We start from the raw sequence: 26,423 nt of genomic DNA, 5'->3' as shown, positions 1-26,423 counted from the left end.
CAAATCTGCTCAGGCAGCTGCCTCTTTGCCTTCAGGAACTGCCGTAGTCGCTTCCAAACAGTTGTGAGGCCATGTCCCATGGTTCGCCAGTTGGGGGCAGACTGTCTAAGCATCTCGAAGAATGGTGCGCCATTACTATAGATGCGTGGGTTCTGGATACCATTGCCCACAGTACTGCCTTCCCTTCCTTCAGCGTCCTCACGACAATCCACCGGGGAAACTCTTTGAAGCTTCTGGATCCGCTCCGTGCACAGGAAATTTTTAGCCTGCTGGAGAAAGGCACTATAGAACTGGTGCCTGTAGCGGAGAGGAACAAGGGATGGTATTCCCCTTATTTTTTTATCCCAAAGTAAGACGGGGGGGATTGAGACCCATCATGGACTTGAGTTGGTTGAACAAACTTTTCAGGAAGGACATGTTCAGGATGGTCACTCTTTCTCAAGTCCTTCAACTTCAGGATTGTTTGGTGTCTCTGCACCTCGAGGATGCTTACTTCCATGTGCCGATCCATCCCCGCGCAAAGGAAGTACCTGAGGTTTGCGGCTGGCGGCTCGCACTTTCAGTTTCGGGTCCTGCCGTTCGGATTGACCTCAGCCCGAGGGTCTTCACCAAGTTCATGGTGGTGGTGGCAGCGTACCTCAGGCGAGGGGGGGGGGATTCACGTCTACCCCTACCTGGACAACTGGCTGATCCGGGCGTGCTCTCCTGAGCTATCGTTGGATCATCTCAGTGTCACCTGCTTCATCCTCCACAGGCTGGGCTTCTCCCTGAATTTCAAGAAGTCGCACCTGACACCTTCCCAACAGCTCCAGTACATCGGGGCTGTGTTGGACACATCCTTGGTTAAGTGTTCGCCTCCCAAGGTAAGGGCTCATCACATTGTGCAGATGGTGGACAAATTTCAACAAGCCCAGAGTCTCCCAGCTTTCGAATTATTAAGGTTGCTAGGCCTCATGGCATCCTGCATTTTTCTATTGCCAGACGCCAGGCTGCGGATGAGATTCCTGCAGTGGGCGCTCAAGATGCAGTGGTCACAGTTTTCAGGCAAGATGTCGCATCCCATTCAGATTCCATTCTCGGTCTCCCAGGATCTTCTCTGGTAGGCCAACAAAGGGAACCTGATGAGGGGGGGAACAGTTTTGGCAACGATGGCCGGAGGTGACGGTAGTGACTGATGCTTCCCTCACAGGATGGGGTGCTCATGCAAACGACTTGACTGCCAGCGGTCTTTGGTCTCCGTTGGAGTCCAGACTCCACATTGTTAGGGAGAATTCTCTGTAAAGGCTAATTTCCCAAACCTAGTGAGTCCCCCAGCAGCTTTGCTGGATTTTTGGGGTTTATTTTTTTCTCCTGCTAAGAGTGAGACTCTTTTTCTCCCACTCTTAGACATGATTTGAAGTGTTCCTTTATCTTTCCATGTGTTTTATGGGCTATGGGGTCTTTTACTCCACAGGGTCTAATGTGTTTTTGATGAGGTTACATAGCACCCTCCGTGCCGTAACCCAGGGATGTCGTAGCGACCCCCTCCACCATAGACTCCATACCCTGGGACTGTCTCCCAGGGCATGTAAAGTCACCATTGGCTTTACTAGTCCCAAATTATGAACAGAAACCAGTACAAACCATCATATTGTGGACGTACTGGTCGGGGCAATTCAATTGCCCCGGGGTCTGTTGTTCGAGAGGGCACGTCTCCGTCCCCTCTGATCGAGTTTTGGCTGGTGGCAGTGGATACTACTTTTTATATTCGACCGCGAATATATCGCTATGGGATTTTCCCATGGTTCGAGGCTACCAACTTTAATTATTTAATTCTTACAGCCTCGAACATGCCGCTGGTTTATTTAATATTAATTCACCGGTTGGTATTTTTTGCCAGAACTCGATTCTAAAATGGCGTTTGTGTTCTCTTCTGTGACTCCAACCCAAGTCGAGCCCTTTGTTCCACTTTTTGGCGGGCTTCTCCACAGAAACCTCCAAAAGTGGTGCCACTCTGTCTGGGTACCACTGAGGGTTTGGGAGGGGGTTTAGGCACCCTGGACTGAGTTGCCTCGGCAACTCAAGTCGCACTCTTGTGTGATTGGCCCAAGTGGTGAGCCGTCCGGCTCACCACTTAGCATGTTTGATTGACAGCTAGGCTGAATGAATGGGGGTTTGCTGCATAAAAGCAGGGCTTTGGGGACTGGAACTTCAGAAGTCGCCACAGGACCTAAGAATCCGAGGAGGGAGAAACTGAGCCGACCTGCAATGACGACACCACCGGTGGAGCCCTGCTGAACCGTCTCACCACTTTTCCAGACGACAGAGGAGATCTCCAGTCCGGAGAGTCTTCTTCCTTTGACTGGTGGGGATAACCAGTTTTGCTTTCTTTTCACCTTCCTGGAGCATCTCATGGCCGCCTTCCCCGTGCCAAGCACCCCGGCAACCGGAATACCACGGCTTACCACTACCGCGAAGAGAAGGGTAGTACCTTTTAACCGAAGAACTCCGCGGCTGGTTTCTTCCCTGGCAGTGCAGCGACCTTCATCTTTCCTCCACGGCGAGACCTCCTCTTCCTCTGGACGAAACACCGACTTGCACCCGCTGCCAGGAACAACTGCCCCCGCTGGAGCTTCCTTCACACTTAAGGTACTGTGTCCCGCCTGGCTTCCCTTGCGACAGATCGTTCGGGGTGACTGTAAAGCCTCGACTTTCTAACCTGGGCTGGCCTGGGACAACCTAGCTAACTTTTCCTGACTTTAATTTCATCCTTTTTGTGCAAACTATCTACAAGACTCTTTGGGCATAACCCCATTGTGTGAACCTGGACCCCTTCTGCTTGCTCTCTCCAAGAGCTGGGCCTTGCAATTGACTTCCTTGCTCTCCAGTAGAACTCTGCCTGTCCTGCCTTACTGTGGTTCTTTTAAAAGTGTTGAAACTTGTGTGCTTCCATAACTTTGCCTTTTTCCCTCCCTTTTTTTTTATAACTTATTAGAGTGCCATCTTATGTTAAGCGCTCACCTCTGTCTGAAAATAAGTGCGTTTCTCACTAAGACTTGTGTAATAAGTAATTAGGGTTGTATATATGTATATATATATATATATATAATATTGACTGTGTGCTGAATTTACTTAGCTCTTTTGTGCTAGTGTAATTTACAAATGTGTCTTTAAATAAATAATTATATACTTTTACACCAAAGCTCTGGTCAGTGTTTGCTTGTGCTACTGTATCTCTGTACCTATTGTGTATACTCTATACTGCCTAACTCTTCTTGAGGGAAGTCTGACTGCTCAGCCACAGCTACCAAGTGAATCTGTGTGGTACAGACTGCTACCAAGTGGGTTTACTGCCATACACCTGTAGTCTGAAATCTTTTGCAGTGTCCCTAAGGGAACTGCTCAGGTTTCTGCCTTACACACATCAATTTGTTAGAGCTGAGGGCCATCCGGCTAGCCCTGAAGGCGTTTATGCCCTCTGTATGGGGAAGAGTGCCCTGATCATGACGGACAACACAGTGGCCATGCATTACCTCAACAAAAAGGGGGGGGGGTAGGGGTACTTCCATTGTGCAGAGAGGCAATGCAGCTCTGGTTCTGGCCATCCAGCAGGAATTTTTTCGATCTCGGCAGTTCATCTGGTCAGAGACGACAATGCAGCGGCGGACGCTCTGAGCAGGCAAGGCTCAGGAAGTCCTTCAGGAGATCTTCGCCCTTTGGGGCACCTCTCAAGCGGATCTCTTTGCCACCAGTGTCAACCGGAAGTGCAAGAGATTCTGCTCAAGGGAATTTCCTGCAAGAGGAGCCTTAGGAGACGTGTTTGTGGTGGATTGGTCATTCCCTCTGCTGTACGCGTTTCCTCCAGTCCCCGTCATTCCTCAAGTGTTGCAGAGGTTACGGAGGTTCGGTTCCCACAGGATCCTCATTGCTCCGGATTGGGCCAGGAGAGTGTGGTACCTGGACCTTCTGGAAATGAGCATCTTCCCTCCACGCTGTCTTCCCACTGAGGGGATCTGCTCTCGCCCGAGGGGGTGGGGGGGGCGGGGATCAGGTTCTCCATCCAGCGATCATGACTCTCAACCTTCACGCTTAGTATCTGAAAGGTTGAGGTATAATGATTGGGACCTCCCGGATGACGTGATGGAGGTGTTGCTTTCGGCCAGGTGGCCTGCAACAAAATCCCTGTACCATTGGCGTAAGTTCTGCGACTGGTGCTGTGGTCACAATGTTGATCCTTTTCAGTGCTCCATTCCTATGGTTCTGTCTTTCTTACTTTCTTTGGCCTATAGGGGCCTTCAAGTAGGTACCATTAAAGGTTACCTGGCGGTGCTGTCTATCTTGAAGCGCTCGTCTGAAGAATGTTATTTTAAGATTCCTTTGATTTCTCAGTTTCTTAAGGACTGACTAATGTATTCCCGCCGTCTCTTTTCCAGGTACCGTTTTGGGATTTAAATTTGGTTTTGAAATTTCTTATGGGTGCTCTGTTTGAAAGTTTGCACTCTTGTCCTTTGAGATTACTGTCCTTCAAGATTGTGTTCTTGGTTGCCATTACTTCCGCTCGCAGAGTGAGTGAATTGCAGGCACTTTCATCTAAGCCACCCTTTACTGTGTTTCACAATGACAGTGTGGTACTGCGAGTACGTCCCGCCTTTCTACGTAAGGTCGTTTCTGAATACCATTTGAGTCAAAAGGTGGTTCTTCCATCTTTCTACCCTCCTCCTCATCCTGGCAAGGAAGAGGAGCGACTCCATCGGTTGGATCCTAGGAGCGCTCTGAGCTTTTACATTTCTAGGATGTCCAGGGTCAGAGTGGATGATCAACTCTTTGTAGGATATGCTGGACACCGATTGGGCCAGGCTGTTACCAGACAGACCTTGTCCAGGTGTATTATCCTCACCATTTCAGAATGTTATAAATTGGCGGGTAAGGACCCTCCTGATGGGTTGAGAGCTCATTCCAAGAGGGGCGTGGCTACTTTCACCGCCCTCCAGTGGGGTGTTCCTATTAGGAATATTTGTGATGCCGCTACTTGGCCTTCCATCCACACCTTTGTAAAACATTATTCCCTGGATACAATCCATGGTCAGGATATGGCCTTTGGGAAGGCGGTTCTTTTTCTGCAATCTGATAAGGTACTCTAAATTCTTTTCCCTCCTCCATTTACTGGTACTGCTTTGGGAGTCTGTCAAAGATGTGGAATGTGTTGGAGGACTCAATCCATTCGAGGAACAAGATACTTCTCCAGCATGGGGTCTGGCATGGATTCACATGCTCATGAATATTCCCCGTCGTCAGGCTGGGAATCCTCGGTAAAGAAAAAACCAGTATCAGTTTCGTTTCTGATCTGTCTTTCGTAGTAATAACCAATCACTGGTCTCTGCGTCATACTGACCACAGCCAATGACTGCCCTCTACCTAAGCCCCGCCTCTGGCAGCCATCTTCAGATTTTTACCGCACGTTCATGTGTTGGGATCCTCGTGCTATTGCTCTCGAGCGTTAGTGCTATTTTTTCACGTTTTTTTCGGTCAAAAGAGCCTCAAGCTCCACCGACTCTCCATCCGATCAACGGGGACCCGTGTCGGATTCGTCTGCGCCCCTCAAGGGTGAAGATTTCGTCGAGCTACGCTTTTGGAGGACTCCAGAAGTTTTCTCAGGCCCGTCCCGGACATGGCCCAGGAGAAGGGAAGCTCGACGCCCGTAAAGCTGTTCAGGGTCTGCCCTGGATGCCAGCTGCAGAACGTCTTTAAGGAGGACGAACACTCCTTTTGTCTTTACTGCTTACATGAGGACAAGACGCACGTGGAGAAGGACTGTGCGTTTTCCGGCAACATGTCGGAGCGGACCATGAAGGACCGCCATCAACGTCTCGCCAACTGGCTGGAAGGGAAGAGCCCGTCCGGCGAGAAGAAGAGGAAGAAATCCGAGCGGTCTCCTAAGAACTTTGAGGACGCCCTGGCGACGGGGGTCCAACACAAGGCCAAGCACCGCGAGTCCGCTGGCACCGGGAGCGCCGAACGGTCGGGCTCTACGGGCGCCAGGCAGGGCGCACCCTCCCCGGTACCATCGACCACGAGCCAACGCTCTGGGTCGGGTAAGAGGAAGGCCGAGCACCCGGCGAAGCTCCTGGAGAGGCCCCGGTCGAGCTCGAAGGCCCCATCGGAGGGGGAGCGAGGCAGTGTCCCCCCCCTCAAGGGTAAGGCGGTGAGCGCACCTAAGGTGGTGAAGGCCTTAATCCATCCGGCCAAGGCCTGTATCGAGACTGTCGCGGCGGCCCTGACTCAGACTGTGGAGGCTACGCCAGTGGTGGCGACCTCGGGGCTCGGAGTCTCCCTGCCACCTCGGAGGGAGTCCTCTTTTATGCCCATGGATTGGACCCCCGTGAAATCTCCGGCGGAGAAGAAAAAGGGGGGGCAGGGTGTCGTCGTAGACTCGGCTTCAACCTCGGAGGAAGAGCTGATCGACGGCGTGGAAGAAGACCGGCCCGTTGGGATGGATCCCGACGCGGGTGACGACGACATCGTCGAGGGCGCCGACGGGGCCCCTGATCGCCCGTCGGATTCCCCTCTGCCAGCGCCGCATGACAACTCGGCGGCCATTTTGTTGGCTATACAGTCCTTATGCACGGAGATAAGGACGAGACTACCGTTGCCAGCGGAGGAACCACTCCCGTCGGGGGACCCAGAACCGGGACCTTCTGGCGTTCCTCCTCCCAAGAAAAGAAGGATTCACCCTCCACCTCCTTTTCAGCCGTCGCGCCCCGTCCAGCCCTCCTCCCCATCCACGACTCGAGGGGATGATACGGGGACTGACACGGCCGCGACCCGTACGGACGAGGAGGTCTACGACGAGGATCTTCCGTCCTCACCTCCCACCAGGGCTTCTCCGCCCGACGAGATTGGATCGTTCCACTCCATGATCGCCAGGGCGTCCGATCTTTTCCAACTCTGCCCTGAGGAGAAGAAAAAGGAAGGATTCCTTTATCAACGGTGCGAGGCCAAGAGGAAGACTGTCCTCGCGGTGCCTCTACTGGACGACATTTGGGATGAGGGCCTCGCCCTCCTCAAGAACCCTTCCACGACGCCAGCGAGAAGAGACCGGTACGAAAAGAAGTACCGGGTCCCGGACGCGGCCCCCCTGTGCCTCCGGGCGCAGCCTACCCCGGACTCCGTCGTCTCCGCGGCGGCCAGGAAGAAAGCAGGGGGGGGTGCGGCCTCCACATCGACTTCCCCGCCGGACGGCGAGGGAAAGAAGTTGGACTCTATGGGACGCAGGGTCATCTCGTCTGCAGCGACGACGATTAAGGCGGCCAACGCCTTGGCTATCGTGGCCCGCTACGACAGGGAGCTATGGTACAAACTGGCTCTCCTGCTGGACTTCCTACCGGACGACAAGAGGGCGGATGCCCTGGAGATCCTACAGGAAGGTGAGGTGGCGTCGGACCACGCCATCACTATTGCGACGGACATCGCCGATACGGGATTTCGCCAGTTGGGCAACGGCGTGTGCCTTAGGCGGCGTGGATGGCTCAAGGCTACGGACTTCCGTCACGACGTTCAGACCAGAGTCCTGGACATGCCGTTCGATGGGAACAACCTGTTTGGGAAAACAGTGGACGACTCCCTTCAGGCCATTAAAGCGGACACGGAGACGGCCCGGGCCCTTGGGGTTCTGCAACAACGACGGCCGCCCTTTCGGAGCAGCGGAGGCAAGGGCGCCTCCAAAGGTTCCGGCGGCGGTTTCTCCACCTATCGTCAAGCGGCCCGCTCGTCGTCTCAGGAGGCCTATAGGGGACGAGGCAAGTCGGGCGGACCCCGCCGTCGTCGCCAAGGAGGTCAAGGCGGCAAAGCCTCGTCGAAACAGGATTGAACCGGCCGTGGGGTCGGGCCCCCACCGAAGCACCCCGGTGGGAGGCCGGCTGGCGAGCTTCGTCAGCGTGTGGGAGTCCATCTCCACCGACCGTTGGGTGTTGGACGCCTTAGCCCGGGGCCACGCGCTCGAGTTTCAAAGAAGGTGCCCGCGCGTCCCCCCCGTGGCCAGGAAAGAGCTTCACGTCCCGCAGCTTCTCCTGGAGGTAAAGGCGATGCTCAGGAAGGGCGCCATCGAACTCTTCCCAAAGAGGCTTCGGGGCTCCGGAGTTTACTCGAGATACTTCCTCGTGAAGAAGAAGACGGGAGGATGGCGCCCATCCTAGACCTGCGACGTCTGAACAAGTTCATCAATCAGAAGTTCCGGATGGTCACCCTCCAGCACGTCCTGGGTCAGCTGGAGGAAGGAGACTTCCTGTCGTCGTTGGATTTGGAGGATGCCTACTTCCATATTCCCATCCTAAGGGGGCACCGAAAATTTCTCAGGTTTGTGGTCCAAGGGCGTCACTACCAGTTCAAAGCCCTCCCCTTCGGACTACGGTCGGCACCCAGGGTTTTCACCAAGTGCCTTGCACCGGTGGCGGCGCAGCTGTGCCGAGAGGGGATCCACGTCTACCCCTACCTGGACGACTGGCTCATCCGAGCCAAGACGAGGGAGCTCGTCGTGGACCACACGGCAAGGACCGTCCAGCTTCTCACGGACCTGGGATTCTCCGTGAACTACGCCAAATCCCACCTGGTACCCGCGCAAGACGCACTGTTTCTGGGAGCGAGGCTCGACACAGTGTCCCTTCTGGCCTCCCCGTCGGAGGAGAGGACCAGGGCCATCCTGGGCAAGGTACAACGGATGTTGGTGGCCGACGCGGCCAAGGTGAGGTCCATCAAGTCCCTCCTCGGAATGATGTCTTCCTGCATCTACCTCATTCCCCTGTGCAGGCTCCGGATGCGCCCGTTGCAGGAGTTCCTGGACGCGCGCTGGATCCAAACGACGGGCAGCTTTGAGGAAAGGATCACACTCGAGTTTCCGACGAGCGATCCGGTGGTGGGGCACCCGCGTGCATCTGACGGCGGGCATGGGCTTCCAGACCCCAGCCCACCAGGAGACAGTGACCACGGATGCCTCCCTGGAAGGGTGGGGAGCGCACACCGAAAATCTGCACGCAAGAGGCCTTTGGCTCCCGACGGAGAAATCACTACATATCAACGTCCTGGAGCTCCGTGCAGTGTTTTGGGCCCTCGGGTCCTTCCTTCCGTCCCTCAAGGGCAAGGTGGTGAGGATCTTCACCGACACCACCACCACCATGTTTTACATCAGGAAACAGGGCGGAACCAGGTCCCCAGCACTGTCCAAGGAGGCGCAGGACCTGTGGCATTGGGCCGTCACCCAAAGGATATTTCTGGTGCCGTTTCATCTGGCAGGGATAAAAAACACCATCGCCGACTCACTCAGCAGGGAGCTGCGCTCGTGCCACGAGTGGGAACTACGGCAGGATCTAGTGGATAGCCTCTTCCGACGGTGGGGCACACCCCAGATGGACCTGTTCGCGACGGCGACGAACTCCAAGTGCCGGAGGTTCGCCAGCAGGTTTCCCCAGGCGAGGAGCATGGGCGATGCTTTCTCGTTCCCCTGGGAGGGCCTGTTCCTTTACGCGTTCCCTCCATTGCCACTGCTGATCCGGCTCATCAACCAGCTCAAGAGGTCACGGTGCAGGATGATCCTCGTCGCACCTGCGTGGCCGAGGCAGATATGGTTCCCGGACCTTCTGGACTTGTCAGCGTCCCCGTCAATCAAGCTGCCGGTGGACGCGGATCTACTCACCAGGGAAGGAGGCGCCAGCCTCCACCACGACCCGAAATCGCTGAACTTGCAGGCCTGGCTCCTGCAGCGCTAGAGTTTGGAGGATACGACATACCGGCCGACTGCAGAGAGGTTCTTGCAAAGGCCAGGGCGTCCTCGACTCTGAAATGCTACGGACACAAATGGAAGAGGTTCTCTGTCTGGTGCCACGCACAGAAGATTAACCCTCTACGGATTACGGCTCCCCAAGTACTGCCGTACCTGCTGACACTGGCCAAAGCTGGACTGGCACACGCGTCCATCAAGATTCATCTTGCTGCGATCTCCCGATACACCAGAACCACGGGGCGGACGTCCTTGTGGTCTCATCGTCTGGTGAAAGAGTTCATGAAGGGACTGTTCAGATCGTTCCCGCCGGTGAAGGCTCCGGCCCCGGCGTGGGAGCTCAACGTGGTGCTGACCAAGCTCATGGGACCTCCGTTCGAGCCTCTGCACTTGGCCCCGTTGAAGTTTCTGTCGTGGAAAACAGCGTTTCTTGTGGCCATCACCTCCGCACGACGAGTGGGAGAGATCCAGGCCCTTTCCTGCAAGGCCCCGTACTTGACTTTTCACGACACAAGGGTAGTGCTCAGGACGCACCCCTCCTTCATGCCCAAGGTGCCGTCGGACTTCCACCTCAACAAACCCTTGGTGTTGCCTGTGTTCTTCCCGTCGCCTTCGTCGCCGGCTGAGAGGACTTTGCACTCGCTGGATGTGGCTAGAGCGCTAAAGTTCTACGTGGACCACACGAAGTGTTTTCAGAAGACGTCACAACTCTTTGTGAATTTTGGACCTGTCAATCAGGGGAAGGCACTCTCGAAGGCTTCCATTTCCAGATGGCTCTCCGGCTGTATCATGCCTGGCCGTCCGAGAGCCCATTCCACCAGAGCGATCGCAGCTACCACGGCGTTCCTTTCTGGTGTGCCCCTGCTGGACATATGCAGGGCTGCTACGTGGAGGTCGACGCACACCTTCACGAAATTCTACTGCGTCGATCGGGATTCCAGGGAGGAGTCCAGGGTCGGCCAAGCAGTGCTGCGCAACCTGTTCGCCTGAGGTGAGCCTGGTGAGGAGGTAAGATGCTTAATGTTGAGTTTGATGTAATGCTTAATGTTGAGCCTTTGCCACCTCCCGTGGTTGTGCATGTGTGTACTGCTATGTATTCTTTATTCATGAGCATGTGAATCCATGCCAGACCCCATGCTGGAGAAGGAACAAGTTACGTACCTGTAACTGTTGTTCTCCAGCATGGGTCTGGCATGGATTCACATGCGAACCCTCCCGCCTACCCCTCTGCGGCTCTTCACTTGGTCATACTGCCACTTCACGTGCTTCCAAATCTGAAGATGGCTGCCAGAGGCGGGGCTTAGGTAGAGGGCAGTCATTGGCTGTGGTCAGTATGACGCAGAGACCAGTGATTGGTTATTACTACGAAAGACAGATCAGAAACGAAACTGATACTGGTTTTTTCTTTACCGAGGATTCCTAGCCTGACGACGGGGAATATTCATGAGCATGTGAATCCATGCCAGACCCATGCTGGAGAACAACAGTTACAGGTAAGTAACTTGTTCCTTACCAACGGTTAACTTTCTTTCTACTGGATTTTCCTCCAACGCGTTCCACATCGCCCTCCCAGCTTGCCCCTCAGGAGCATTTCATATGCAATTGCAGCTTCTGTTTTCCGCAAGGCTAAGTGCAGTCCAGCAGGCATCAGACTGGTGCCACACGTTCTGGGGGAATAACATCCAGTGACGTTGCCCTCGACGGAGGCTTTCGAGGGGCATGGAACCGACGCCATCGACGCAGTACGCCCACTGCCGAAAAGTTTCTGAAGTGCACAGCTGTGTACATTACATGTCAAAGATGTGGAATGCGTTGGAGGAACATCCAGTCGAAAGAACGTTACCAGTAACTTGTTCTACTCTCCACGAGAACCAACTGCAGTGGTTTAGTCACTGGGAAAATACAATTGGCCCGACATGGTTTAAAACCATGCTGGGAAGAGAAGCATGGAGTTATCCAGCTCATGTTCAAGCATGGTATCGGCGGTAGCGCAGGATTCCAGACCGGAGTAGAGAGCGAGGAAGCAAGTCGTACTTCCTGAAGGCTGCAGAGGCTGGGAAGCTGTCCAGAGTACAGACATTACCAGCCACACTGACAGCAGCAGGAAGAGCTGCAGCAGCCAGAAAAACACCTGACTTGGAGTTGGGAAGGCCGAGAAGCCATACGCAGAAAGCCGGTGAGCCCAGGGAAAGGGTTGGGAGGCCGAGGTACTGTTGGGCAGTGTAACGAAAGCCCTAGATGGTGGGACTGGGTTATGGGACCCTCAATATAAACTTGGGAAGACCAAAGAGGGAAATTGGAGAGAGAGAGACCTTGTGTGTTGACCCATAATAAAAAACTTAATGAAGAGTGAACAGATGAAAAGTACGAAACATACATTGTTGGCAATATGAGCAGATGGGAAGTACTGATCCACATTATTGAAAATAACTGCATAGGTCCTGGCAGGAGAGTATACCAGTCAAAGTTAACTACATGAAAATAAGTGAAAAAGACTATATCCAAAACCTGGCATGAGTGCACCAGGCAAAGTCCAGTATGTCTGATAACCTGCTGTTGTAAGGACATCTTAAGGTATAACCATGACTTATGATTATGAACTGTTGTAAATCTGGAAAAGAGCCTGGCAGGGGAGTATACCAGGTGACCTACGAGCCTGGATCTACACCCAATTTATGATACAATTAAAGCAGAATTCTAAGGAGACTCGTACCCTTAGAATTCTAATCTGCTTTGAATGTGAAGAGAAACCTGGGGAGGGTAGCCATTCCCCCGAGAGTGGATTTTAATACCAAAAGGAGAGAGTTATCCTTTTGGGCCTCAAGGAACTTGATTAGTCTCTGTTTGAACTTTTTGGTAAGAGAAACCTGGGCAAGGGAGCTATCACCTGGATCTATGAATATTGTCCATTTGGAACTTTTTGGTTGGATTTATACCTTTTGTGTTGGATTTGAAATTTTGCACACTTTTAGAGCGAGAGACAGACCATATATTTTGCACCTTTTGAGTTAGTTTTAGAGTGTGAGGGCCAAAATAGGATTTCGGACACAGGATGTATTTTTGCTTTGGACATCTTGACAAAGGAAATACCTATTCGTTTTGGTTGAGGTAGGGAAACAGCTCCTAGATTAGGGATAGTGAGGCATTTCCAACCCCCTTTTCATTTAATAAAAGTTTGTAACCAAACCAATAAGCCATCTTTGTCCGTGTCTCATTCCCAGCTCCTCACAGAGGCCAATAGGGACTTCCATTAGTTGTCCCTCCACACCCTACTTCTAAGCAGTCTTTTCATTGTTGATACAATGTGAGGCTATAAGGCACAGACACTACACTATTCACATTGAAACATGAATAGACAGCACCCTTGGCCTTTCCAACAGCTGTCGACACCTGGTCTGAATTTTAGCAACAAATACTTCTTCGAACTACAAGCCTAGGACTCAGACTTCTCTCCACTGCCTTTACAAGTGTTTCCACCCCAATAGTGAGTGGAATACTGTTCCTGTAATATTTTATTCAACCATGGCCACAATGCATTATTTAAATCAAACTCTAGTTGTTGGAAAAGAGCAGAGCCAGAAACCTAGCTATGCTTCATTTGTGTAGGTATGCCCTGTTTTATTACCTCACACAGAGTTACAACACTATCTTCCACAGTGCTGAGACTTCCAAATTGGGGTACATACTGTGACACTCTTAGCAGAAATCTATAACCAAGCACCAGTTTGTCATGGAGGTCAGTTTATTTCATGTACTTCCACTGCAAGAACCAGTATTTAGATGTGGGGGCGGGGGATATGCAAGTTATCAATGTCTTGTAGTTTGCATTGATACAATGGAACTTTGTGTGTGGCCCGATATCATTTCCAAACACATAATCAATCCCCACCGTTAACAAGTGCTAACTTGATAAATTAATAGGGCAGTAATAGTCCAGTTTCAATCTGCTGTCACCACAAGACCATGTCCATGCCATTTGGCCGGCTATAACATTCCAAAGCCTTGTTTTTAGGTCCACCTATGATGCTAGCTAAGACCAGGTAGATAATCAAGCAGAGGTAAAAAGATGATGCAAAGATGATCATAAATCATTGTTATGAACTGAGTGTTGTCTTCACTAGCCCTAACATCAGACCAAGGGTAGGCCACATTGGTGGCAGGCAGTCAGACCTGTACAAGTTTAAACACTCAGTCTGTCACGTTAAACCGAAGTGAGCATGGTATTTATTATTTTACACAACCCTCGGGGAGGTGTGGGGGGGACAAGAGAGGGGGAGATGGTAGGTTTACACTCTAGTTTAGATCAGAACCATTTGCTAAAAGATACACATTTAGGATCCATGCAATCCCTGTGGCAAAGATTCTGTGCTCCATGTAGGAGGAAGACTAATGTGCACTATATTTTCTAAAGCGGCATAAGCAAATATGCCTCTTTATAGCGTAGGCTGGTATAAGTTAGTGGTATGAGGTTATTTTTTCTAAATGCATCCCTTATACCACATACCATAAGTGAAGAAACCAAATACCCCACTGTACCAATGCCATACAGATTCTCTCTACTTTCCATCCTCAGCTGTGTTGTTCATTCCATTTATTGATCCCCCTTAGGTCTACTTTACTCTAGATTTTAATATATATTTGTTAAATCAATATAGAACATCTGTATAACATCACTTAAGCATATGTATATTTGGGAGTCATCGCTTCTCTATAGATCATGATTACACATTACAAGAAAAGCCATAATACAGTGAAAGGAAAATGGAATATGATCTCTTCGAGAAAACAAATTACTATAGGGGATGAAAGCTGTGGACGTATGTTTTTTCAATTGAAGTTTTTTTCTATTCCGAAAATTCACTCTTGACATAGATTAACTGCCTATCATTGAGTGATAGCCCTATATGATACTGGTCATTCTAGCTTTGCCCGTTTGTGCACCCATGACCCAATCAATGTGGCTCTTTAGAAACTGTTAGGATCACATTGTATTTAATCGAAAACCTTGTAAACTGGCAATACACGTTTTGGTAAGACTGGCTATGTGTTTAAAATAGTCAATATGGTGAATTGCATTTGTTAATAGCTGTTCTCTTAATTTAAGTGGATCCTCTACTACAAGCGTCTTGAGGAAATAGCACTGATTATTACATGCTTGTGCATGTCTTAGACAATCGTAATTGTGTATTTCTTTTGATGAAAGGGGGCACAAACAATCCCCGGTCACATCATGTTGGGCCAAAAACACACGCTATCTTAAGTAGATTTCTTGATCAAGTGTGATTTCTTTATATTGACTAAAGTGAACCGGACATTTAAAATGTCATAATATTTTTATTTCAATAGAAAGGTTATACAAATATATAGAATATTGCACATTGACTAATGTATTTCTAAATTTTCTTTTTGGGTAGGTAAATGGCACCCAGCTGTATGGCAAATCTCGCCGTGAGGCAGTCTCCTTCCTTAAAGAGGTTCCACCTCCTTTTACCCTAGTTTGCGCTAGGCGCTCATTTGATGATGGCAGTGAGTCCTATGTAGATGTGCCTGTGAAGATACAACTCCCTGAGGAGAAGGTAATTATTAAAAATATTCCATGATGATTTTAGGGTATCCTCTGTTTCAGATGCGCCTATAAATGAAGCAGTGATGTCTACCTTCAAATGTGTAGGTTAGGGACACTTAAAATAACAGGGAATGTATGTATGTTTGTGTTATTTTGAAGGATGTTGTTCAAAGTTCGAACTGCATATTCAGTGGATGGAGGGCTGCAGCAAAGGTATTTGCCAAGTTAGATGAAGTGGTGTTTTGTCTGCCCATTACAGTAGAGCCACAGTTGCTTCTTTAAGTGAAAATCTATTGTCCTCTGCCCTTGGAGGGGCGGCCTAGGCAATCACCTTGTTTTACCTTACAATCAAACTGACCCTACATAGAAGATTGTAGGAAGATTTAATAACCACTTCAACTTTAGTGATGAGGACACATGGCAGTCCTGGTATATTGATATTGATACAAGAATGTTCTGAAATAATTGCAAACATTAAAGCTAAAGCCTGCACACCACCTTAAAGAGTAAATGCATGAAGAAGCCTTCAGACTGTATCTTGTGAATATTCTTATTTAGATGAAGGTATATTGGAAACCTGTTGAAACTGCCAGGTTCCAAGTGAAATCTTGTTAACAGAGAAAATTCAGCTCTGGGAAGAACCGATTTGACTTTTCTTTACTATTTTGGTTATTTTAAAATACATCTTCAGTGTTCATGTATAGTGCCCAGTGCCGTGATGGAAAGCATCATTAAAATCCATAAATCAAGATCAAAATATTACTTTTATTTGCTCTATTCAGCATGAGCATGCAAGTCGTGCCCCACTGTTATGGCTTCTTACTGCAAGTTTCCCTAGACAGTTCTGTTGACCTGTATCTTTGTCCGTTTGATTACAAAATGTTGTTCCCACTGGCTTTGTATGCTTCGGTATCCTTCTTTGGTAACTTTTATTTTTTGTAGTCCAGTTTCTTTGCGCTATGACATGTCTTTGGCACATAATTGACCATTTGGACTTGTGATTGTCCCAAATGATCACTCTCAGACCGAGTAACCATAATCTCAAGAACAAAAATGGTCTGAAATGATTTCAAATCATTCAAATTACTTGCATTTCATGATACTATTCATGGTAACCATATAGAGGACAATATTAGTAAAAGTTTATTTAATTTGAACAGTGAAGTTCCTGTGCATATGTATACATGAATCAAATCCCAAAACATCAGGTAATCATAACATATAATACACAATTCATAATTCATGGCAAACATATTACAATACATATATTCGAAATACAGCAATTTTTCAGAAAGTACATATAAGATGCATCCTAATTTCATCCGATCCAAAGCTTCTTACAACACTACCTTTAACTGTATATTTACGCTATATATCACTGCTTTGTGCTTTTAGACACTCTCCATAGCAGGATTCCATGTGGACGGCATCCTCAAATTGATGTTTCCTTTATTGTCGCATAGTAGGAACTACTAGTTTGTATGAATAATCCATCACACAGGACACCAGACGCCATGGTAGATATTTAGGACCCCCTCGGGGGACCCTGTTTACACTTTCCCTTTAATCCTAAAATTTCCCTATTTGTTGGCATGGGATCTGCTGTGCCCACCCACTCCACCTGGATGGGGTCATGGAGGGACCCTTAGGGTGGACTAACTGACCATAACCTCATGCCTTTCCAGGTGTAACCCACCCAAGAAGAGAGCCAGAGGATGGCCTTGGCAGGCAGCCCCTTTGCCTAGGCAGCCTCTGGTAGGCCACCACTTTCACTTACGCCCTCGCATCAGGGTATTACCTATCCCCCCATGCCCCCCATCGTCCAAACCATTGTCCATCTCTTATATAAACAAATATATGTATCTACCTAAATAAATACATAAATCCATTTATCTATGCAAATAAACTTCTGCACATCAATAAACACAGAATTCTGCAATGGCATGTACATTATATGGGTGTGATTGCTGCAGCCAACGGTCACACCCAGGGTCTTTTATAGCTGGCACAGTACCTTGCTGGCTGTGGTTGTGCCATGGGATGTGGGCCTGCGCAAAACCATAAGTAGATAGTGGGAAGGTTTAGAATTAATTTTAAACGCAGGCACAGCTCCGGGCAACCCTCCAGACCATCGTTTTCATCCTGCCAAACCACTACAGAGGCGGGAAAGACCATATGCAAATCAGGCTTGGTCCCATCCCAAAAGGGGCAGTCCTGACCAAACTGATAGGTCATATCCATTCTGCACGAGACCAAAAGGTTCCCCAGACATGTTTTGAGCTTATTGGGCGTCATCAGTGAGGAGTAGATTGGGTCTCTAGGCCCAGCAGGCTTGGAACCCACATCAGGGCATACCCGTCCCACTCAGGGTGACCTAAGCAAAACCAAAAGGTGATGGCATGAAAGTTTAGAATGAATCTTAGCAACAGGCACAGTTCTTTGCAAGACTACTTCTCAGGGGCTAGGCCGCCCCCAGTCACTGTTCTCTTCATGTCTGTGCCTGGGGCACCACGCTCACCATTGTACAGTCTTTCGTCAAGTCTCTACCAGTGGCACTGCATGCCTGCGAGGGGATGCAGCGTTCACCGCTGCTAGGGCCCCACAACCATTTGATCTTCAGGCAGTGCCTAGTGCCGCAGGAGTGCACCGAGCTTTGAGCTCCCCGCTGCTGGCCTCGCAGAACAATATTCATTTTCGTGGGGGCCACATGTCCTAGGGGCCTGCTGTACTCACTGTGGTCCTACAGCAGGACTCCTGTATCCTCACAGCAGCCACTTTCCCTGGGGTGCCATTGCACACACTGACTGGTCTCTCTGCTTCTCTCAGGAAATGTAGTGCCCAGAGTCCGTCACCCCCATCACTCCACCTGTGTAGTGCAGGTGAGCGAGAAAGCCACAGGCTCCTTTTTTATGCTCTGTTGATGGAGCCACCGGTGTGGACTTCCCCACTATGCTGCCAAACCACCCTCACTATGTGCGGGCTGATTTCCTTAATCTTCTATGGATCCGCCCGGCCTGGCCGCAGGGTGGGCCGACTGGGTGCATGCCCATGCTGACTGGTCCATACACTGGCTGCGCTCCCGGCTACGGGCTGGGCAGGGATGATTTTCTACCAGGCTGCCTGCAAATACGGTTGTATACGAATTGTTCGAGTTACAATTGCTCGAATTACAATTGACTTTGTCACAATTGACCGAATTGTGAAGGTCAATTGTAACATATATGCGGTGGGAACCCCCCCCCCCCCCCGGCAACCTCCCACCCAAAGCAAACTCCCCTCCCCCCCCCCCAAAACCCTATATATGGTTTGCGTTGGGTGGGGGGTTTCCCCCCGCATATATGTTACAATTGACCTTCACAATTCGGTCAATTGTGAAAAGGTCAATTGTGACACTTTAAAATCGTTCAATTGTTCATTCGAATAATTGTAAACAAATAATTTGGGTAATACCGCAAATACAACTAGGGTTTCTTCCTTCTGGACCCAACCGGATGGGTTGACGTGGCAGCAGGCCCAGTCTGTTCCCAGGCTGATTCAGGCACGCAGCTCGGGGCCCACAGTTTCGACAGGCTGCTGTTGGCATAATGTTTGCAGTCATAAGAGTGTACGGTTTTTGGTGTGTGGGAATATATGGTGGAGATTTCCTTGGGTGCAGGTGGAAGGGTATCTTCCAGGTATCTAAGTAAGATGACTGTAGCTAGGCCAGACCTACTAGTGAACGCGTGGGGGGTAGTGGGCTGGGGGCAGTTAGGTTGTTTTTGCAGACACACTTTATGAAGGAGAGAGTATAATAGGAAATATTTACGAAACACCTAGTGCGTTTTGTGCCAGCTAGAGAAATCTATGGCAGGAAATAATTTGATAAAGAACCAGTAAGCAACAGTGGAAGTTTCTCCCAGTGATTTCTGTCTAAGGTGAAGTGTTTTACCATGGGAGATAGGTTGGTTTTGTTTAATCACTTGTAATCAGAGCATATCTGTAGTCCCAGGTATTTAAATCCTTCACCTGCAATCCACATGGAGAATTCAACATACTGCATCCACGCACCCTTTTACTGGAAACTGCACTGATTTATCCCAATTAGTCTTTAATCCTGTGTCCTGCCCAATTTAGTTGATACCTGTGAGAAACCTGGATACTCTTCTCAGGTGGCCAGGGAAAGGCCATCACTTTTGGATCCTGACCCCGGGGCTGGAGAAGCAAGGGAGGATTGCTTGGGTGGAGGGTCCTTGGGGATTGTGAGTGATGTACCCTCAGGCGAGACATGGTATCCCCTTTTTCTATTGAAGACAAGCCTAGCCCTCCCCCAGCATTTATGGGCTATTGTCATGCAGCTCCCCTCATTTTCCAACACTTTACATAGGAGGGTACTGAGATGAGGAAGAGACGACTAAGAGGGATGAACACTATGGTTTATTTCACCACTCTGGTACTGAGACGAGGAAGAGGCATGTAAAGTATTGTAGCGATCAGGCACTTAGACCAAATGACCCACACCTGGGGTAATTTAGCAATTGTCAGGAGTATAAGAAGGCGAGCAGTTCAGAGAGGAGAGAGACCAGAGAAAACCTGCTGGTGGGAAGCAGGAGACGTGGCACGCTGCGGGAAGGAGATCGGCCTGCAACGAGGTGACTGGAGTGCTTATCGAGGCAAAGCGGAGAGAGGGAGCAGGTGGCAAGACGGCAGGCAAGAGCAGACAGGGCAGCGAGCAACCAGTAGCGAAGCAACCGCGAAGTTAAGCATATTGAACTCTGAACTGAATAAAACTGTATGGGCAAAGCCAATAGTTGATGGAAGCCAGAAGGGAAAGCACCCATTTGAAAGTCACCTATGGAAAGAGAGCACAAGTGTGAATAGGTGCAATAGAAAGGTGGCAAGGAACAAGACCACCACAAAGTAAACTTTATGAACAGATGCAGTAGTACAGCAAGGCCAAAGACTATGTGACACGTTATGGCAAAGCCAAGAGGCTAACCAGGAGAAACCAGGAGAAACTAGAAGATCGTAAAGCTGCGCACAAAGCAAAGAGGCTGACAAGGTGATACATTATAAATGTGAATCTGTACAGAGGGACAAGTCTAGAATAACCTGGTAGGGCTGAAGAGCTTAGGGTTTCTAGTTTTGCGACCTGTGGTGCGTGGACCGTGTGGTCAAACAACTGCGCCTACACCAGTGAGCCCTGAATGGTGAAAGTCAAAGACATTGTTTAATAAACTCAAGAAAGAGAACTGTGAGTGAGCTGGTGAGGCGAACCAGGAGGAGGGTCAAGTGAACCAAGATTTAAGTGGAACTTTGAAAGGTTGAAACCAACACAAGTTGTTCCATTGAATTCTTGGGGAAAGGAACCCTGAGACTTGATGAACTGCAAATATTGTCTTGAGGAAGGTAATCTTGAGACTTTTATGTAACTTTCTTGAACTTGTGGAAGGGGAGCTGAAACGGAACCTAAGAGCTGAAGAAGCTCAGAACTTTGTTGATCACCATTTCTTGTGTTATTGACATCCCTAAACATTCATTAGCTTTAGTTGTGAGGGCAAGGTTAGGTTTTGGACACAGACCGACGTTAAGTTGAACTTTCTGACTCAAACTTTCCTTAGTTTCGTTCAGGTAGGAAAATCCCACCTTAGCATAGGGCAATTTAGGCCTTCAACCATTCTGCCATTTGATTTAGTAAACAATTTGCTTTTGAACTTTGAATCTGTTGTCTGTATCTTGCTTCATGATGCCTTCACATATCCATCACTCTCTCTCATGATTTCTGGGGGTCTCCCAAGTATAGCCAAATATCGTCCGCATATAGGAAGGTATGCTCTTCTCCTCTCCATGGCCATCTGGACTCTTTCAATATTGGGTCGCTACATATCCACTCTGAAAGGTACAAGAACCATTGCAAAAGCAAAGGGAAAAAGGGGCCACCTTCTCAGATACCCCTAGTTAGTTTGAATCTCCCAGTGATCATTCAATTAACCATGATTCCTGCTGTCACTTCGTTAAATGGTTTGTGACAAATTCAGGGAGCCACTCTATTTGGGACTAGGGGGTGAGCCCACTATGCTTAAAACCACCTAGGAGATGTAATGTGAGGAGTCAGAAAGGAAAGTTGGATACAAAGTTTCCATGCTCTTGATTACAAAACATGGCAACTTTCCTCCCTGAAAGACCTTCTTCTCCACTCCTCCCTGACTCTCCTCCCCTACCTCTCCCCACCCCAAAGCCCTGCCCCCTCCCCCCCTCCTGATGACCTCATATTGGATGCTGTAACCACCCAAGGGCGTTAAGACCATCTAGGAACTCCCCCCCCACCCCCTCCTTTTGTGTGAATTGTTCTATATACTGTACCACTGGTTTGTTTCAAGTTTGTAAATGTGCTTCTTTCTTTTGTACTGTTATACTGTAAAGCGCTTTGGAGTAAAGTGCTATATAAACTCCATAAACAGACTTGTATTCACGCTCCATTACCTTCTGAAAGACACTGCCCCTGGGGGTGACGGGCAGGGCGGCACTACTGAAAATGATAGTGCTCCCCCTACTACTATACCATTTCATGAACATACGCTATAACATACCCAAAATGTTCTTTAGGCACCTGAACACGACTATAAGAGAATTTCTGTGGGGTGGGAGTAGGCATAAAGTCACCCTATGCACGCTACAGAAGGACTACGACCAAGATGGGATCAGACTGCCACATTTCGAGCTGTACTACCTGGCAGGACTGTTACAGTTCCTAGTAAATTGGTTGAGGGATGAGCTTTCCCTAGACACACTACTTCTACAACCCACACTGTGCCATTGCTATCTGAGAGATTATATGGATGAAGAAGGCCCGCACCAGAAACCCCCCTGCTTATTACACTGGGCATAGCCCTATGGCGAAGGGCATGGAGGAGTCTAAAAATCCCAGACCCCTGTTTTGCATACATCCCCCTAGCGGGACTCACTGATAACAAACTGGAAAGGCTTAGAGCATATCGGAGGCAATGGGAAGGCAAAGGTATAACCCAAGTAGGTGACCTATGGCAGGAGGGTCATTGGATTGAATTCCACAGCCTAATGAAAGAGAATGACATACGTAATGGCCAATTCCTGCTACGCAAAAGCATAGTGAAGACAATCACTAAAAGATGGCCTGGGCTAGAAAGGGGAGAAGGAACGAACATAGTGCTCGATGATATGATAAGTTATTTATAACACGCTTAATACCCAGAGGTTTCAAAGCGCGGACCCGGGAATTAAACCTGTGATGCCCTGTGTCGTCTTGCTTCCAAGGCGAGCATGTTGCCCCTGAGCTATCCTCCCTAGCCAAAGGCATGGTTTGATGTGGCGGAAGGTGGACACACTGTGTCCAGATTGTACGAACTGCTCCTGCATAGTTATGACACTGCAGTATTGCCTGCACACAACAAATGGGAAACCGAACTGGGAAGGGTACTAACGGATGCGGAACGGGGAAGAGCCCTGCTGTACATTAAAAAAAGTCTCCAGAAATGCAAGATTCAAGCTAACCCAACTATATGTACGCAAAGAGACCATCTTACCCCGAACAGACTATCCAAGATGGGAAGCAAAGTCAAACATGCGTGCCCTAGGTGTGCCACAGACAACGCAGACATGCTGCACATGTTCTGGCTCTGTCCAGTGATTGTGGATTTCTGGGAGAGGATCAAAACGAGAGCTGCAGTCGGAGGCATCCAGATGCATGCCTCGCTTACAGAATCAGACTTACTGGGACTGTTCCCAAGAGGTAACAGACAGCTAGAGCACCTGGCTAAAAGCAAGGACCTAATGTGCATCCTGGCGAAACGCCGAATAGCAATGGCCTGGAAATCAAAAACTGGCCCAGAGATCGAGACTTGGTGGGCAGACCTCAAAAAATGGTCACTGGCCGAGTCGACCGTATGGCACAGAGCGCCAAAAGGTACGCACAACAGTTGTGCAGGGATCGCTGCGTGGAATACACTGGTACAGTTGGTTTGCCCACCTGGCAGAGCTTGATCTGGAAGGCCCTAGTGAGCAACAAGATGAATGACACTTACCTGGACACAGACAGATGTGCAACACCTATGAGTCCCATTGCCAGCCAGAAACGGGCAGACAAGAGCATGCCTCCTCGACTTTAACTGGAACATACCCTAGGAACACACGCAGAAATGGCTAACAGGGCCAAGTGCAAGACCCAAGTGCTCGAAGTGGCTGAATTTCCTAACCTAGTGAGTTCCCCAGCAGCTTTGCTGGATTTCTGGAGTTTGTTTCTTTCTCCTGCCAAGAGTGAGACTCTTTTTTTCCCCCACTCTTGGACATGATTTATGGTGTTCCTTTGACTGTTAATGTGTTTTATGGGCTATGGGGTCCTTTACTCCATAGGGTCTCATGTGTTTTTACTATGTGTGTTACACAGCACCCTCCGTGCAGTGACACAGGGGTGTCATAGTGACACCCCACCATAGACTCCATACCCTGGGACTGTCTACTGTCTCCCAGGGCATGTAAAGTCACCATTGGCTTTACTAGTCCCAAATTATTAACAGAAACCAGTACAAACCATCATATTGTGGACATACTGGTCTGGGCAATTCGATTGCCCCGGGGTCTGTTAGTCGAGGGGGCACATCTCCGTCCCCCCTGATCGAGTTTTGGCTGGTGGCAGTGGATACTACTTTTTATATTCGACCGCAAATATATCCCTATGGGATTTTCCCATTGTTCGAGGCTACCAACTTTAATGATTTAATTCTCATAGCCTCGAACATACCGCCGGTTTATTTATTTAATATTAATTCGCCGGTTGGTATTTTTTGCCAGGACTCGATTCTAAAATGGCGTTTGTGTTCTCTTCTGTGACTCCAACCCAAGTCGAGCCCTTTGTTCCACTTTTTGGCAGGCTTCTCCACAGAAACCTCCAAAAGTGGTGCCACTCTGTCTGGGTACCACAGGAGGTGTGGGAGGGGGTTTAGGCACCCTGGACTGAGTTACCTTGGTAACTCAAGTCGCACTCTTGTGTGATTGGCCCACCACTTAGCATGTTTGATTGACAGCTAGGCTGAGTGTATGGGGGTGTGCTGCATAAAAGCAGGGCTTTGGGGACTGGAACTTCAGAAGTAGCCACAGGACCTGAGAATCCGACGAGGGAGAAGCTGAGCCGACCTACCACGACGACACCATCGGTGGAGCCCTGCAGAACCGACTCACCACTTCCCGACGACCGAGAAGATCTCCCGGCTGGAGAGGCTTCTTCCCCTGACTGGTAGGCACAACCAGTTCACCTTCTTCTCTTCGCACCCCAGACCGGCTGTGGTCGAATTGCCTGTGCCAAGCACCCCGGCAACCGGATAGCCACTTACCACTGGACCGCGAATCAAAGGACTGCTCCTTTTACCTGAGAAACTCCGCGGCTGGTTTCTTCCCTGGCAGTGCAACGGATTCCTGTCTTACCTCCCCGACGAGATCCTCTCTTCCCCCGGACGAAGCACCGACTTGCATCCGCTGCCAGGAACAACTGCCCCCGCTGGAGTATTCTCACCACTTTAAGGTACCGTGTCCGCCAGGCCTCCCTTTCTAAAGATTGCTACAAGGTAATAATAACCCCTTAACCTTCTGCACTGGGCTGGCCGCCTTGACCTTCTAGCTGATCCCTTTCTTTGGTCCAACTCTTTTTGAACCTTTTCAAGACTTTTGTGCACTGCAACCGTGTGACCTTGGACACATTTCGTTTGATCCTCTTAAAGTGGATCCAGCCTACTGAACTCTAACTTCACGGTTTTACTTTGCCTTCTTCTCTTGTTGTGTTCTTGTAAAAGTGTTGGGACCTGTTTCAATTTATTCTCTGCTTTTCTCTCCCTTTTAAAACAAATTATTAGAGTGACATCTGCGTTAAGCGCTCACCGCTGTCTGAAAAGAAGTGGGGCTTTACTTAAGACTTGTCTAATATTCTTTTAAGGGAGTGTATATCTTTTAGTGACCGTGTTTTTGAATTGCTTACTATTAGTGCCGGTGTGTTTTTCTAGATGTGGTTTTAAATAAATAATATCTCTTTTACACCAAGCCCTGGTCAGTGTTTACTTATTCTACTGTGTTCTTTTGACCTATTGTGAATACTCTGTATACTGCCTAACTCTTCTTGAGGGAAGTCTGACTGCTCAGCCACAGCTACCAAGTGAATCTGTGTGGTACAGACTGCTACCAAGTGGGTTTACTGCCAAACACCTGTAGTCTTAAATCTTTTGCAGTGGTCCCAGAGGGAACTGCACAGGTTTCTGCCTAACAGTGGTTATATGTTGTATGATGTTCGCGTCACTGCATGTATGTTTGTTATTTGATTGTTTAAAAAATCTATTAAAAAATAGACTTTTATTAACACAAAAAAGTTTGAGAAAAGGCCTCTCTGACTTTGCTCTGAGTCGAATGTGTCTACTTAAAACCAGAAACGAAGGATCTGACTGTCAGGATGTCAAAATCAAAACCAACCTTGTGTCCAAACGTTCTATCCTGACCCCCCCCCCCACGCTACAAATTAAATAAGGTGAAAGGGGAAATATCTTTAACCTGGTAATTGCAAAAAGTGTTTATAAATAAAATAAATAGAACAACTCCAATGTAAAAGTTTGCAGAGGTAACAGAACCTTGGTTCCAGAGGGTAATTCGTTTCCCCTGCATTCTTTAATAATATGTCAATGTTTCTCGGTCTAACAGTTACAAAGCTACTTAGCCTTGTGGTTCCGTCTTTAAAAAAAGTTCCTTCTTAATACAAAATTCATCAAGAGTAATAAGCCTTGGTTCCAGAGGTTTATTCCCTTCCCCTGTATTCTTCTTTAACACCAATGATTCTTGGTCTAAAAGTTCCTTCTTTGTTCAACAAACGCAATCCTCTCTTGGGACTTCCTCTAGATCTGCAACTGCCTGGTATACTCCCTTGCCAGGACTTCTTAGATTCATAAGTAACAGTTCCTCTTTCACTTCCACAATCTTTGTACAACATACACAGTCCTTTCTTGGGACTTCCTGTAGGTCTGCAACGGCCTGGTTTACGCTCCTGCCAGGACTTCTCATGCAATTGTAGGTGCCTGGTTTACTAGTCTGCCAAGTGTTTTGCTGCCCAGTGAAGGTTCGCTT

General features: G+C 49.0%; 1 protein-coding gene across 6 annotated transcripts in view; it reads left to right on the top strand.

Annotated features, from left to right (window-relative positions):
- Positions 1-26,423, top strand: part of PATJ (PATJ crumbs cell polarity complex component) — a 3,332,662-nt gene that overhangs the window by 829,282 nt on the left and 2,476,957 nt on the right. For all 6 annotated transcript variants that reach the window (XM_069642041.1, XM_069642043.1, XM_069642045.1 and 3 more), the window contains one exon: positions 15,163-15,324. In XM_069642041.1, the coding sequence (XP_069498142.1) occupies positions 15,163-15,324 (162 nt within the window). The remainder of the gene's footprint in view (positions 1-15,162; positions 15,325-26,423) is intronic.

The sequence above is a fragment of the Ambystoma mexicanum genome, chromosome 1q (genome assembly GCF_040938575.1).
Source record: "Ambystoma mexicanum isolate Mex_15411 chromosome 1q, UKY_AmexF1_1, whole genome shotgun sequence".
Taxonomy (NCBI): Eukaryota; Metazoa; Chordata; class Amphibia; order Caudata; family Ambystomatidae; genus Ambystoma; species Ambystoma mexicanum.
Note: the sequence above shows the minus strand (reverse complement) of the source record. Positions and strands in the feature narration are given on the sequence as shown.